This window comes from Rutilus rutilus (genome assembly GCF_951802725.1).
Source record: "Rutilus rutilus genome assembly, chromosome: 5".
NCBI classification, from domain to species: domain Eukaryota; kingdom Metazoa; phylum Chordata; class Actinopteri; order Cypriniformes; family Leuciscidae; genus Rutilus; species Rutilus rutilus.
Genome location: NC_140213.1, coordinates 4,095,613 through 4,112,408, shown reverse-complemented (window position 1 = coordinate 4,112,408; position 16,796 = coordinate 4,095,613). Strand labels below are relative to the sequence as shown.

General features: G+C 39.9%; 1 protein-coding gene across 1 annotated transcript in view; it reads right to left on the bottom strand.

The window, feature by feature from the left end:
• The window catches only part of kirrel3b (kirre like nephrin family adhesion molecule 3b), a 184,109-nt gene that overhangs the window by 57,625 nt on the left and 109,688 nt on the right, over positions 1–16,796 (bottom strand). The window contains 2 exon segments of the mRNA XM_084409034.1: positions 2,511–2,660; positions 9,888–10,037. Coding sequence (XP_084265160.1) covers positions 2,511–2,660; positions 9,888–10,037 — 300 coding nt within the window.

Here is a 16,796-nt window from a genome sequence, read left to right as displayed (position 1 = left end):
ATCCCGTGTCATGGCGGACATCATGATGTAGGTTTTTCTTTGATGAAGGTTTTTTCTTAAGCTTTTCCCAGGTTTTTCAAGCAAGCAACCATAAGTGGTTCAGAAATTTTGTATTCAGGATAATTCACAGTTGGGATTCAGTTTTCTCCACTTTCAAACGCTTGATCAGATATCAAAGCCTCTAGCGGGATTGGCTGAGCCAGGCTATATGTGGAAGTCTGTAGAGAGTACACCTGCCCTAACCTCAGCCTTCAGGCGGTGTGTGAGGGAAGGCTGAGTCATGAAGCGAGGGGTTGAGGGACCACTTCAGCTGTCAGGTAAGAAATACTGGGAAGAGCGGGAGTCACACTCCCATTCCTGTCATCACTACTGCTCAGACCAGGCTTCTTGACATTGTAAAAGACAGCCAAGAGATCACTCTGCTACAGAGCTTGCATATATTACAAGCACAGGTTAGAAGATCTGGTCACCTGAGGCTTAAGTGGATAGCTACTGTTTAGTTAGTCGAGTTTTTATTTTATTTTCTTATTATTTTCAGCCACTCATTATTAACATTTGGGTCCGTCAGGAGGATCTGCAGAGTTGCAGGTGCTACACACCCAAGAACAGCATATCATTTGAAAGACATATTTTTATTGTATCATTATTGTTTTCTCTTTTTTTTTTCCCCCTTAGTTTCTTTACCTCTGTGACTAAGCCACATTATAGGCATTACTGATGTCTACATATTGTTGTTCAAATATATTCTTTTGACTGACATCTAAAAGTCTTGGAAGTTAAGAATGAGTTTTTCCAGCTTAGTTTGTTAGTCCTTTTTATTGGGGAGGATATTTTGAGTTCTGGAGGTTACAGTATGTTTTCATAATGCAATGGCTAACACTTTAATTTACAGTCCTGTTTCGCATAAACATACTATCTACTTATTGTAGTAATGACACTAATTAGGTACTAACCAAGAACCTACCCCTAAACCTTAACATAACCCATGTAGATATCTTACACTTCTCAGTACTTTTGTGGGTAGGTACACAGTAAGTGTACTGTACACATAAAGTATATACTGTATATATATAAGTATATAAGTATATATATATATACTGATTGGCTTCATCACTGTCTCCTCTCCACCAGTAAGCTGGTGTGTGGTGGGCGTTCTGGCGCAATATGGCTGCCGTCGCATCATCCAAGTGGATGCTGCACATCGGTGGTGGTTGAGGAGATTCCCCCATCTATGTAAAGCGCTTTGAGGTCTCAGAAAAAGCGCTATATAAATGTAACAAATTATTATTATAAAGTGCAACCATACAATGACACGATCCTTGTCTAGGCCCATGAAATTAATCATTGAATAGCCACAATGATCACAAAGCCACTAGCCCCCTGGTGTCCAACTTGACAGGAAATTAAACTAGACTGGGATGAACTTGAAGTTCTTGGTTTTAAGTTTGTGGGGAATAATTAGCGTTATCAGTGCCCATTGAGGCAGTTCTAAAGCAGAACTAATTAAGGTCCAATTAATAATGACCACAGCAGGAGAGAATCATGATAAACAAAACAGCCTGTGCATCATCGCTTTCAAATCATTTCCTCCAGTCAATTCACCAATCAAACATATTTGCAAGTTGACAGTGGTGAATGATGTTCCGGTCATAAGGTGGTTGTGATACTTGTAGCAGTGGGATTTAGGCGACTATTTTGTCTATTCTAAGTGCAAATAAGTCATTTGTAGAGGGGAGCAGCAGAGAGAAACCGCAGACCACGTAATTTGTCTTCTTTCTTCCTCTAATTTCCCTCACTACATCCTCCCATGCAGGTCATTATTTTAACTTTTCATTAGTGGAGATCAATAAAGCAAATCACATTCCGGCTTGCGAGCACATGTGCTCCATGGCTTACCCCACCACTTATATAACACCTCCCCAATCTTAAGCCCACTCAGTGCTTTCTCAGTAACCCACAGTTTTGCCCACTGGTGCGGGGAAGAGCTTTAACTTGGTGGGGGTGGGTGTGGGTGGTCTTTTTTTTTGAGCAGCTAAACCTACCAGGTGGTTGATTACAACCTCAGCACAGATAACACTGTTGCTGCCCAATATCGCAGATACAGCAACGCTGAATAATAACCCAATAAAACTTAATTAAGATTCAATGACCTCTCTGGTTTAATAATGAAGACAGTGGGATTTGCAGCAGGAAATTAAAAGTGAGAACTTATGGTCCTGCAGGGGAGTTTGGTCAGTGAAAAATCTATTTTTAATACTGTACATTATTTTTCGCTGATCTCATTCTCAAGGATAGTTTGAGATCACTGTAATCAGTCTATGTGCATATTTTGATTTAATTTGAGGATGCTATTTGGAAGATAATTAGAAATAAAATAAATTAGAAAATGTAACTGAATGTTAAGAAAGGGACATTTGAAATTACAAATAAGCTTTTGATAAAAGTATACAAATAAGCTATCTGCAGGACTTCTTCGTCAGTCTTCGTTTTTACCCGCAGTTGTGACTAACCTAGGACAGTAAGTCGAGCGGGACGGGACCTCATGGCAGCCTGGATGGCCTGGCACTCAAACACAGCATCATCCATCAGCTCCACCCTCTGGATTCGCAGGTGGTGCTCGCCAGTTCCATGATCCCCAACCACAGCATAGCGAGGATAACCTGGAAAACAGGGAAGTTGACTGGTTAATGCCCCAAGACCAACAGTGACTGCTTTAAAAATGCATGTTGTGTGTTTTTAAACGTTTCGAGGTAGATAAAATCCAGGGAAATTGTAGCTTGTCAGTTTCAGAGTCGCACTAACCGAGCACCTAAATGAAAGAGTTTTTCATGACAGTGTAATGTAATCCTCGAATGCCCCAGGGAGTAAGTGTTGGAGGCTGATGCAACAGTGGCTGTTTGTTAGCAACCACTGCGATATCAAAGGACATCAGTTGAATTTATTGTATATTATTTGTATCTGAGATACAGGAGATTTCGTCTGCTTTCATGGATGTGTGGAAAACAATGAAAATAGTCATTTCTTGTAGCCTGTTTCTCACGTTCAAGTCCAACCCAAGGGCTTTCAACCCCTTCTTCTGCAAAGTTAAAATATTGATGACTTGTTTCCCTCAGGACAATAAAAAACACCCAATGTGAGACAAGAATCTGCACATCTGTGACCTTTCTAAAATAAACGAAAGATGAGCAGATGTGTGAATCTTTCTGCCGGTTGGGGTGAGACTTTCTGCCGGTTAGGGTGAGACTTTCTGAAGGTTGGGGTGTGATTTTGTGATGGTTGGAGTGAGACTTTGTGCTGGTTGAAGTGAGCCGCACTGATGATTGAGGTGAGATGATGGTTGATTGAGGTGAGGCAATCTGCTGGTTTTGCTATAATATGTTCAGCTGCTCCTCAGGCGTCCTGCTGTAGGTGTAGTACTTAGTAAGCAGCACACAGAGCCAAGAAGATTGAGATGTGTTCTACTGATGCAGAGGAACGGTGATTTGCGGTTTAATAATACATTCAGCAGGATGTATTTCAGGGAAAACTGACTGTTTTACAACAGCAAGCAGATCCGAGGGCCTTTAAAACCCATCAGCAGACTATTTCCTGGGAATTTGCATAAGGAGCGAATGCAGAAGCTTGGTTTGTCACTATAGGAAATGTAAATTGGGGAGGAGACGTTTGATTGTGTCGTACTTTACGGTACATTTCACAAGCTCTCCGTGTGAATGTCTTTAATGTCTCTCAGGAGGCAAATACTTCTAATTATGAGAGATCTGCAATTTCCAATGAGACCCCTAAAAAGTGCTGTCATTGCTGTTAGTGCAGCCTCTCTTTCCAAGTCAAGACAGTAATTGATGGCTGATGGGTGATACGGATTTAATAGCATCAGAAGCTGATCTCAGCGTATTTCTCTACAGAACGGAGCGCTGTGCATTTTCCCCTCAATTTAATTCAATATTGCTTTTTATGTGGCTAAATTTACACCTTCAGAAGTGATCTCGCTTCAAGTTCCTGCTTCCAGTCTCCACAGAGCAGCCATTTGAATCTTTGCCAGTGAATGACCTGTGGCAGAATATTGATTTTTACAGCATCCATCGATATGATTCATGTTCGCTCCAGAGAATTCTCTGTGACATAATCGTCATGCACCCTCATGCTCTCGGGGGCACTCAACACCAGCAAGTCCATTTTCTATTTAAAGTGTTGTTGGCTCCGAAAAGCATATGTGTTTCAAACTGAAAGGATTAAAAACAGCATGTGCTTTTGTGGTTGATTGGGTTTATATAACTGAATCCACTTGTTTAGAGATGTATCACCCATTGTCAATTTGAAAGGGCATCCCGATATCACCTATATCTTTTCGAGTGCTGTGTGGTACGGAGTCCAGCCTATTCCCAAACTCTACCACGGGGCTATTACTGCAGCCATCACTGTAATCTACAGCAATGAGGCTTGAAAGAGGGATGTGCTTTAACATATTGCTGAAGAAAGGAGTGAAAAATAGACTGGACTGGACTAATGGCTTTTAAGTCCTTGAGCCTGCCTGTTGAAATCACTGTGCCAGAAAATGCCAATTATTGCCTGTTGCCTCATTGGATCCCATTCACTTTTAATAGACCATGAAGTGTCTCTCATTTCCCCTATTGAGGAGAGAGCAGCAGACGATTATGGTGCAATGTGTTTTATCTGCCCACATACAGCTTTTAATTTCTCTAAGTGAGTGGGAGACAGAAAATGGGCAGGATGAACCAAAAAACAAACATAATAAGCCATCAAAAACAGACTGTGCCCAAATCAGCTGGACTACATTGGAAAGTTGTTTTGAAGGTCTTACCAAAAAGATGATGAGATATGTTATGTAAAAGGAACTAGCCTATGTTGACACTGCATGATATAAGTGGCCAGTTATTTACCTATTTTTGACCTAATTTGTTTTCTGTTTGAGATTGCAGAATTTGTGTTGAGAGTAAATAAATTGGAAATAAAAATCCCAAATGATATGTTTAATATCTCTGTTGTTTATTTTAGATGTCACAGAGATTAAATGGAGAGCAAACAGAGAAATCTCCTGCTCTCAAAATAATCTCATGCTGGATGTCTACTTGAGATCATACTGTGATCCCAAAGTCTGCAATCAGAAACATCTCATCAAATTCATTCAAAATACAAAATAATAGTTATCCTATCCACGTTAATTGTACTCTTACGGTATGCTACAATGGTCAGTGGCAGTCTGAGAAATCGTTCAGACTCGTACTGAAAACTCCATTAAGTCAACCTCTGGGCAATACAATTAACCTTGGCAACTGCCAGGTTACAATTTAAGGCCTGTAATGTGAACATAGCCAAATCAAGTACTGTTTATGGTGTCCGCCAGTCAAAGCAAATGAAGCTTACGGAGTCATTTTAATGGCCATTGACTTGGTTCGATACTGTGTTTATTCCTGATGAGAGATTGATGGGTTTGTTGCAGGCGGCATCTATTGCCACTTAATGCCTAGCTGCAAATCTTGAGGTCTTATTTCTCAGATGGATGCAGAATATATGCACTGGCTTCTGAAGACATTACTGCTTTATCAAGCACTATGAATACACAGTCATTTGCAAACGCTACTTAGCAACATGGACTCTACCGCAATGCATTGCTTCGAACTAGGCAGGGTCTTATTTTACAAACGTCATATCATAATACAATATAATGTGCTATTTATTTGTTTGTTTGTTTGCTGAGTGGGACACACACACACACAAACCCTCAATAAAGCAAGTAGGCTTTGAATGTGCGAGTTTGAAATCAGCAGGGATTTACTTCCTACAGTGATCCTGTAATAAAGTGAAGGAGCAATCCTAGCTAGTCTTTATGCAAGCTGACGCCAGTCAAATAACAAACAATGATTAACTGTGATCTAGAGATTCAATCCACCCACCTGTGTCATTATCTGAGCTTGGCCCATACAAATGCAGTTCTTTATGAACCCAGATTTGTGTATTCTATCAGTATGTTCGGTATGATGCACATTTCATCTCTCATCTGGACACCTCTTAGATTAATATATCATTATATAAATCATGCATGGTTCACCCAAGAAATGCACAACAGAGGATGCCAGAGAGAAGAATGAAATAATTCTGTCATTGATCACAATGAATCCCTAAGACAACCCACGTCAACCAAAGCAAACAATATAAAATAGCCCCATTAGAGTTAATGAATCCATCAGGACAGGAAAGGATTAGTCTGTATGTCGGATCGATGGAAGGGGGAAAGGGCCGTGAATGGAGACGTGACGCAGTGATTAATGGTTCGAGGGAACAAGTGAGTGTATCTGCCTGTCAGCTCAAACAGAGCAAATGATTGAGAGAGAATGTGATAATTACATACATGACTGTTATTTTCCTCCATTAGGTTTCTGGTAACCAAAATAGATTCAAGGAACCAAAATATGGATATATTTTGTAGAAAGCAGGGATGGTACTTGAGTATTTAGATTCTAGATTTGAAAAAGATTTAAGGTGACATTTCATTTTGATAGTCCGCACATCAACTAGCGTATTCATTAGAGTATTAGTAGACTGTATGCTTAATATCTGCTTTCACTTTATTTTGATGCTCCCAACAGACTAACTGACTAACTAACTTTGCATGTCAACTCATTCTACTAACCTGAACTCTAACCTAACAATCTACTAATACTGTTTACATGTACTTGCAAATTAATGAGAGTTAGTTGACATGTAGTTGTGGACTATTGAAATAAACCAATAACTAAATTGAATGAGACCAATAGTATTGACTTGGTACCCGCAAGATCTCTGACTGTCATGTCGCGGCTTTTAAACCTTTACATGTGTATTTTTGTATATGGTCTAATCATGTAGTGGAGACCATTTTATTTGATTTATTTATTTGATTTAAGCACTTGAATTTTAATTATATGTGTTTATTTATTTGTTTAAAATTATTATTTTTTTTTTAATTACATAGAGATTTCAAGACATTTCTTTACTAATAGTGTAATGTATACCGTGGCAGCAAAACTGGATTAGTATCAGCTACTGAAATTTTGATGTTGTAAAAATCTTCTGTTGAAAAGGACATTTGACATTGCTCTTTGAGTGTTGCTTTCTATGGATTTTTTTCTTTTTCGCTCTCCCACAAAACGTTGGCTTTGAAGTGAGCAGCACAAATCCGAAAGCTACTGTTTGGATTACTGATGTGCCAAGCGTAAATAAAACAATGCATCAAAATCGGAATCAGCATTCTGCTGTGCTCTTTATGTCCAAGCATGCTTGTGCAGTCTCCCTGTCTGGTTATGTTTGGATATTCACGTTTACACCAGCAATCCACACAATGCATATTCATGACTTTTATTTGTTTGTTTGTGGCAGCATTGAACTGATGTCTTTAATTAGAAGCAGGAGCAAAAGGACGAAGAATGTGGGGACCGATACGAATCAGCCTCTTTTGTCTGCTGATTTATTAAACATATTGTTTGCGATTTCTCATTTTAATCAATGTTCTCCCAAATTGAAACAGCACTGAATGAGAGAAGCCTCTTCCATGAATAGCTGAGTAGGCTGATATTGAAATGTGGAGCTTTGAGCTGTTGTAGTCGCCTCTTTTTTTATGTGTGCAGCTGCTAGCTTGGAGTACGTAGTCGTAGATGTGTCAATTTTCTTTATTGGACGCAGTGTTACTTGTTGACGCAGGCAAGACTGATAAAAGGAGCAGCTGTGCAGTTTTATTCTGTAAAGTGTCATTCATGTAAAAGCAATGCACCTCCGCCCTTGTACCCGAAGCTTGCTTTTAAAGTGCTCTTTTGTCTAAAGCACGGGCTCTCGGCAACTCGAAAAAAAATTACATGCCATAAAAAAAGAGAGACGGAGAGAGCGCAGGACTTCATTGAAATTCTTCATGGCCCTCTGAGCGCTGGCCCGCCATTGATCCGCATAAAGAGCTAGATGGGGCTGGCTCGCCTCGGATTGGGTCGGCCCTCGGCTCCCGGCCGTGACTGTTAAACTGCAGCTGATGTGCCGTTAAGTGCCACTCTCTGTCTCTCTTCTCATAATCGTGAGTCCCGCAAGCGCAGAACCTCTTCTCACCTCCCAACCCCCACCCCGGCTTCAATTCACCCTCTCTTCCTCTTTGACCACTTTTAAAGCTCTTCTCCCAGTGTTTACACTGCCAGGGCCCAGCTCCCAGGAGCCTGATAATGACAAACTCGGGAGCGGAATGGATTTATCAGGGCTCAGTTGCCTATTGGGGTCTAATTAAAGGCCACTGTCAGTGCCAAAAAGGCACAGAGCAGCAGCCACCAAAGGTCAGAGGCAAAAAGACCTGTGATCTCCAGCGGAATACATATTTAATTGTAAGGATAAGCCCAGCAACTGTTTTTAAAGAGGCCAACTGGGCTTTACGTCATGCTTTGCACTGGAAATATCCCAGGACGCTTGGCAGAGCTGCATCTGTGATAGAAAAATGGAGTAAAAGGTTGAGTTCCCCTTTATGCGACCCATTGAGTTTAGGGAATCATGCTAGAGTCTCTAGGCCTTTGTTAATCTACACTTTTCAAAGTGATGCTCACACCTGCTCTTTCCAAACAGGGATTCCATGCGCTGTAATCCAGGAAATCCAATGCAAATGTCATAAAGAGGGACCAACTGTTTCTGATCAACCTGACTATGAATAAATTCATGATGTTCAAAGTCTGTAGGTGGAAGGAATGAGAATCCAATGGTTGTTAGCTTAAGCAATTAACCAAACAAGTAGCTCTTTGCTAGTCTAGAAGAGCCTCACACTTCACAAGCTATTAACAGTTAAAAGTACTTAAGAGGTTATATTTTAGTTGCTCTTGTCCTTCTGCGCCTGACGCCAATTCGACAGTTTTTAAAAAGCAATCACACCCTCTGGCTTAAACTTGTGTACCAAAGTCAGCTTTAATTACAAAAGCCTTGTTTAAAAACCATTTTGGTTATTTGAGAGGCAGATGAAGACCGGCTGCTAGTTGAAGTGTAAAATTCAATAAAATTAGCTGGAGCTGTGGACACGTTTGCCTCTCGCTCAGTCGCTAGGGTAAATTGTTCGCATTTTAAAACAAGCTTATTTGACCATAAAAAGACTGTTACGAATGTTCATGCTTACATTGGCTGGCTTATGCAGGTTAGTGCTAGTGTAGCAGATGACGCTTAGTAGGTTTGGATGGTCGACTGGCATGACCTTTCCTGTAATGATGGTTAGGCAAGCAGAACCTGATTTCACCAAGTGCAGTATGTTCCTGGATCAACATTCCAATCGACCAATCATACTTGAAGGATAAATGTACAGTTTGTGTCAAGTTTAGGCTAACAACCAGGGTTAGGTGCTTCTACATCAGTATAATTCACCTATAATTTCCATCTGATTTTAGGGATAATTTATGGGTATGGTTAGGCTCAGGGGTAGGGACATGGTTATGATAACATTTTCGGACAGGATTGTTGTTCCACACACAAATCAGAACATGCATCTTTTGGGGACGGTGAAGCTTGTCAACTGGCATTGTTTCATGTAAACCTGGTAAGGATCATGCTCCAACATGGCCGTTCTTGTGAAGTTAGTAAAGTTGCTTGATTAGCACAGCCTTTCCTGTAAAGTGGTTAGCAACGTGGTGTTCAGGCCCATTCTCAGGTTATGTGTTTCCTTTAGGTCTTTCCTATTAAGCATGGTCATTTTTGTGAAGATCAAGCAGGATGATCTTACAAGTGAAGAGGAATGGTTAAGAAAATCTACCATGATGTTTTTTTTTATATATTGTTGATTGTTGAAGCTTGATGGGTAGATTAGCATCAAAATCATAACATAAACTGGTAACATTTTCAGTAGAGTTTGTTAAATAATACTAAACTGTTTGCGACTTTATTACCTGCAAGATCTCTTCCGACGCCCAAAGCGAGGCCATCTTTGATCCACAGCACAACGCCATGGTATCCAGGGATGGAGCAGGGTAACGTCACAGGCTGACCAGCCACAACTACCAAGTCCTGAGGCTGCTGTGAGAACACGGCATTCACTCCTGAAACAAACGAGACAGAAAGAAAGAGTTAAACATTAATGTTTTAACTACAGCCTTCTACTTTTGCAGCTCTTGTCTCACACCGAGGTGTCTTAAACACATCAGATCCATTATAAAATGGTTAATGTTACATGACCTCATTTGAAAAATGTATGCAATGAATAACTCTTAAGTTCTCAAGTGTGATTAACATGCAATGTTGAAGTGCACTAAAGGCCTCTCTTCAGCCTGTCAACATTGCATCTTTCACACATAGAAAAGTACATGAAGCAAATGAAGTTAAACTCCATTAGAGATGAGTGGTCTGAGAAGGCTGTCAGCAATAACGCAAGACGCCTCTTAAAGAAAGGTTTCACGGATACGAGAACAAGCGTCATAGAAGGAGTAAGAGAACGAAAATAGCTGCTGTATCCCTGTATCTTTCCACCGGTGGGCACAAAGATACCAGCGCCTGTCACTCGGGCGGTCCAGGTTTGACTGGTTAGCATTGGCAGTTGGCCCCAAAGATTTCTGTCTCCAAAGGGAATCTAGTTAGAAGACAAATGTCTTGTATTTCAAACTCCAGTGGTACATAGTGCATGTGTAGTCACAAACACGCACTTTCAAAAATACAATGGTTGACATCAGCTATCAATATTGCAATGAGTTGTCTCACCGGAGAGATGACGAGTTTCTTGCTGGCAGCACTGATAATAATGGGAGTCACACTGGCAGTCATGCTGAACTCTGCAGCTGTCCCTGATGTGTGCCTATCTACAATTGAAGAAGATGGCTCATATTTCTCATTCCACTTTAAATCTCAGTGTACGTCTTAATCAATACTCATTTCTGTGGAACACATACCACCCTCTGTTTCTTGATGTACTGTATGTGTGTGTGTTTCTAACTTAGTTATACTTTACTAAAAAGAAATGTCCCCAGAGATAAGCAAAATATATGACAAAACAGCCTTTGGAGGATGTTGATCCCTTACAAAAAAAGTACTGGGGCCGGTACCACTGTACAGAGATGGAACCAGATGGTAATATTATGTTGCTCCATAATTACCATATTCACAAAATATTATTAATATTCCTAAATACAGGGCCAAAAACAGTATACAAATAGTAAAGTGGTTCATAAAAAAATCCAGTACATTAATAAAATAAGCTTTGCTTTTTCCCCCCACCAAATTTTAATATTCAATTCACATTTGTATAGCACTTTTCACAATACACATCGTTTCAAAGCAGCTTTACAGAAAATACATGACTCCACATTACAATTTAGAGTGATCTGTTATCTGTTATAATAAGAGGCACTGGTAGAGTTTAGTAATGGATATTTTTATTTTCTTCTCTTTTTTTTTTAAAAAGTTAATCTTTTAAAATAATTGAGAACATTTTCTTTTCCGCTCTGTCGAGCAGCTTATAAACACAAGAACCTGCCGTATGTGAACGCACACTTCTGATCGGTGTGTTGTGGACACGAAGCTAATTATACAAGGTTGAGACTGACTTATTCAGACGCATATGAAAATATGTAATTTTGCACATCCCTATTGGAGTTAGGGTCAGCCCGTACTCTGTAGGAACCAATTACCTTTATTTGAAAACAGTTGGAGTCTACATGCAAATTCTCTGCTAGGGACACATCTGTGTGCGAATCTGTAAGAAATGCGCTAATACCTATAAAACATGACATTTTCTAGATTAATGTTAAATTAAACACACAGGGAGGAAATAATGAATTGCCAGAATCCAGCAGGATGTCTTTAATGCTGTGAATTCCATGGATTAGTAAACAAATCAGTCATACCTCTGTCCTGCCTCCAGTAAAATGTGATGAATGGCTTGTTAAAAGCTAAACATGAGTCCACAGATTGATTTATACAAATTCTCCCTGGCGAAACCCAACGTCTGCTGCTCCAACAAGCCATTATTAAATCAACAACTGCAAAGATGCACTATGAATTCTTGTAAATATATTGGGCTGTTCATCTTTGAAGGCTAGCAGGCTTGCCTGGACACTTCAGCGTTTCTCATTCTGAGCTGTAAGCTGGTTTATTTGTATGAGCGTGTTTGTGTGTGTTTGCTGTGAAGGTCCTCTGTTGATTACTCAGGTACGCTTGCAGAGACTGTAGATGTAGGAACTGTGAACCGCAGCAGACCCGCTGCCGAGAGACGTCAGGTTTCTGCTTGTCACATTATAGGAATACTGAGTGTAGATGAATGCTTCATTGTTCTTCTTTCTTTTTTGCTGTCTCTTCCACTGCGAGATGTGCATTATCGTATCGTCAATTCTTGCGCAGTAACCGACTGACCCCTCTGCTGTTATTGCGCTCAGTGCACTTGTTAACCTACGACATCTTAACTTCCCTCAAATACCCACTGCACAAATGAGTTTGATTAGGAGAAGATTGACCCTCTCTGGTCTTAGATTCCAACACATTGCTAATTATTATGATGAACGCTGAATATTTTCAATATGGCTAATTAGAATAACAAAGTAAAAATGTAGAGATTGTTTTTTTTTATGAATCCCACGACCTCTGTCTTTAATCCACAATCACAGACGTGCTTCCATTTTAGAAATGCCAGAGAGGTGGAAAATAGTGATTTGCCACTGGATGAAACAGAGACAAGAGGTTTCCTCACCCAAAGTATTTATAGCAGAGAGTTCATTATGGGGTTAGATGGCTATAATAGGAAAGTGCGCAGTTCTAGCATATTTAATTGTTAGCCAACAATGCTTACGGTTAGTGCAATGAATCCTTTAGTGCTAGTAGTGGCATAGCCTGCTCTTTGGTTAAGAAATTGTAAAGTACGTGTTTCTCTTTGAACTGACTAATTCACGAACACAAGTAATACTATGTTGACGAATGAGCAAAAGAGAGATCTACATTTGGTTTTTAATAGTGTAAATGTGTTTTGAACTGCATTAATATTAATGTTTAGTTGTATCGTGGGCATGCTGTTATATGTGCAATACGGTAGTGCTGCACAACTATGATAGATCATAAATGTAAATGATTGCCTTTGATGTTGTGATCACAATTATTAATGTTGATTAACATAATTTAGTCTTTGGCAAAACCTCAAAAAGAATATCCATTTTCGTTTTGTACATTATAATGTCACAATGGCTAAACTGACATGCAGAAACTTGCACTTTATCCGTTATTGGCAATATTTTAATAATGGTGCATCCCTAATCATAATGTCTGTTTTTCCCTATTGAACAGCCCTACTATACTGTACTACATCAGTTCATCCCCTCAGTTTATAAACCTTACTCACAGATTCTTAAATTGTTCCCTCAGTTTAACAAAACACGCACAGATTAATAAACCATACCCCCACATTTACAATCTGTGCCCTCAGATTTTTAAACCGTAATAATAATGTACTACTAATAAAGGGCAGTTGTATTTTTATAAGCAGATGTTAACAAATGGAATAACTGAAATTTACTAACGGTAGGCCTACCTTATTTTGTAAAGTGTTACATTTCAGAAACATTGCACTGCATGGTCTACCATTAACTGTCTTTTTCTATCTCAAGGAATAAAAAAAAGGGGTCTGCTACCATAACTATCAGTGTTTTCACTAATGGGAGTGGGAAGTCTGGTCAGGGAGGTTAACATATCCTTCCTAGTGATCTATTTGCAGCACAGCACCACCTGGTTCATCCACTCGGACAGCAAAACACCGGCCTGCTTTATTTCCTCCAAACCACCTCAAGCGGCAGGGAAACATATGTAGGTCAGTGAAGAGGAGGATGTAGAAGAATGGGTGATGAATAGGGAGGGTTGAACTGAGGGGCTTAAGTTCACCCACTCCGGTGGAGGAATTCACAGGCGTTTCTCAGCGACGCTTCGGTCGCATCTGGCAGCATTCCGCTTCAATGCTCATGTAGCCGTCCTCAGAGCAGACCCTTCCACTTCTCCCCCGTCTTCTCGCCGTTCGAGGCAGCCAGCTGCACAGTCAGCCGTGCGTGGAGGAGAGTGAAGCGGAGGAAACAGATTCTACTGCTTTATAACACCCTATGAGTCCTCTAAAGCAAACCTGGGTGAGAGAAAGACCATCGAACAAAAACTATTCTTGCTGATTATGAACGATTAATGCTAATGTTCGAAGTAGCTGGTAAAGCAGTACCTGAGTGGGCGGGAGTGACACTAATCCACTTTATAAATGCTTTATTTAGAGAATAATCCTGATAAGATGCAGTCTTTTGAGATGTATGAGCTGGTCAGGTGTAGCATGTGTGTGTTGATATTCCGGGCATGAATCCGTCAGTGGGGTCTGTTACGACTGCAGGCAGTGCCTTGAGGGGCTCTCCTCCCTCCAGCTGCGTACACACACACACTTCAAATTGACCATGGCGTGTTAGACCTGAATGCTTTTAAACCTGAATCTCTTCATTTTCAGGTACAACTACACCATTCAGGTAAACAAGTTCTGAGTGAATGGAGTGTCTGGGCAGGAGTGCCCTATTTTGTTTTTTAACAAATTCCATCAAATTTCATCCTCGCCCTTCCAGGCTACATCTGAGTTGTACCATGCGTGGTTGGGTTGGGAATGTCTTCAAGTGCTAAATGGAGGTCATGTCGCTTCGAATGGTAGGAGTTTCTCCAGCCAGACTTCATGATGTTGCGTAAAGTCAGTCAGTCAGAGTAAAACTCCTGGGGGTTCGTGAGGGAACTGCAGGGGGTTTGTGAGTTCATAAAAAGCTAATAATGAATTACATCTAATGTAAAATTAAACTGAATGGGGCTGTGATTTAATTAAATAACTGTATAGTCTGATTCTCTGCGTGTTAGAGAGAGAAGCGCTCAAGGGTTTGAATGTTGAAGAAATTAAGACATAATTAGTATTGTAACTTAGTAGTCTATTATTATAATTTACAAATATATATATATTTTTTATGTTATAGTGTAATTATTCATTTATAAATGTATTATTAGTGTTAATACATTTAATTGGGTTCCTACAACACTATGTTCAATGTAATGTGGACTGAGACACATGTAATGTGTACATTTAACTGTAACATGTAACTGAGAAAAATGTAAATGTAAAAAGAGTCGACTTTAGAGTCCAGATACAAAATCAAGATAAAACACGTACTAAAAAAGATAAAATAATATATGTTAGTGAAATATTAACTCAAAATCTATACTTAAAGTAAATATTTCACGTCTGAGGGATTTTCGGCTGACCCCTGCCCCACTAGATTGAGAGTTTTTTTTCTGAAATGTGTCAGACGGTCAGTGAACGGGTGATAAATGATAAATGATAGTTTTTCATGTACATGTATGTCTTCTCAAAAAAGGAGACAAACTCTGAGCATGGGATTGCAGTACATATAGCTAATCAACAACCCTTCTGTCAGTAAAACATTTAGGATATATAATGTTATATTAAGCAATTTTTTTTTTAATGAAAATATGGTGATGAAACTATTTAATGTTGAATTAATGTGTGAATATCATTACTTTCTTAAATGCAAAGTAAGTGCTAGAAAATGACGCAATAGCTTGAAAAGGTGATGGGGGGTTCAGTCTAAATTTGTCAGGAATCCAATTAAAAAAGTTATTTTGTCCTTGTAGAGTGTATTTTGTTTTTCACTGATAACATTTGTAGGACACTTTTAACATTTTTTGAGGAGAAATTAAGTAGTGATGCATTTAGATTTATCAAACCTGACAGTTGGATTTTGACAAACTTGGAAAATGTATAACAGCGGCATTTAACCAGGCACTATTATTAATACCACACTTTAACAGTGTGAATGGATTGCCACCCATTTACATCATTAGGCCATAAAGAGTGCTATCCCTTTAAGAAAATAGCAGCGAGGTCGATTGTTATTCCCCAGCAGGGAGTTAATTTGCATTTATGCCTCATGTATTTGTGATATGCCGTTAAGTGTGAAAAAAAATAAAAAAAAATAAAAAAAATAAAAAAAAATAATACCCAACTGTCATATCCCCTTAACCACCAAAACAACATTATCTGAGTGTCAATGCATCAAGATTGAGTTGATTTACTGTTGGCTGTTATAATGATGATGTGGAACAGATGGCATGATGCCACAGCAGGGGTGTTATTATTACCTTGCAGGTTAGTTGGCTTTCAAAAATGCTGTTTGAAAAATCATTTATGCAATTAAATATCTGTTGTAATTGGATAATTATGAAGATAATTGCTGCTTGTGTATGTATGTGAGCTGTTGCACATGGGAGAGCAACAAATCCATCCATCCATCCTGATGATTGTCACCATTAAGACTTTCTAGGAATAGGAATTCAACATTTCCTGTTCCCGAACTGTTTTATTACGATACTTGTAGTCCGCCCATACTTGTAGTCAGTCCATCCATCCATCCATCCATCCATCCATCCATCCATCCATCCATCCATCCATCCATCCATCCATCCATCCATCCATCCATCCATCCATCCATCCTTCCGTCCATCCATCCATCCATCCATCCATCCATCCATCCATCCATCCATCCATCCATCCATCCATCCATCCGTCCGTCCATCCATCCTTCTGTCCGTCCGTCCGTCCGTCCGTCCATCCATCCATCCATCCATCCTTCTGTCCATCCATCCTTCCGTCCGTGCGTCCGTCCGTCCATCCGTCCGTCCATCCATCCATCCATCCATCCGTCCGTCCGTCCGTCTGTCTGTCTGTCCGTCCATCCATCCATCCATCCATCCATCCATCCATCCTTCTGTCCGTCCATCCATCCTTCTGTCCGTCCATCCAT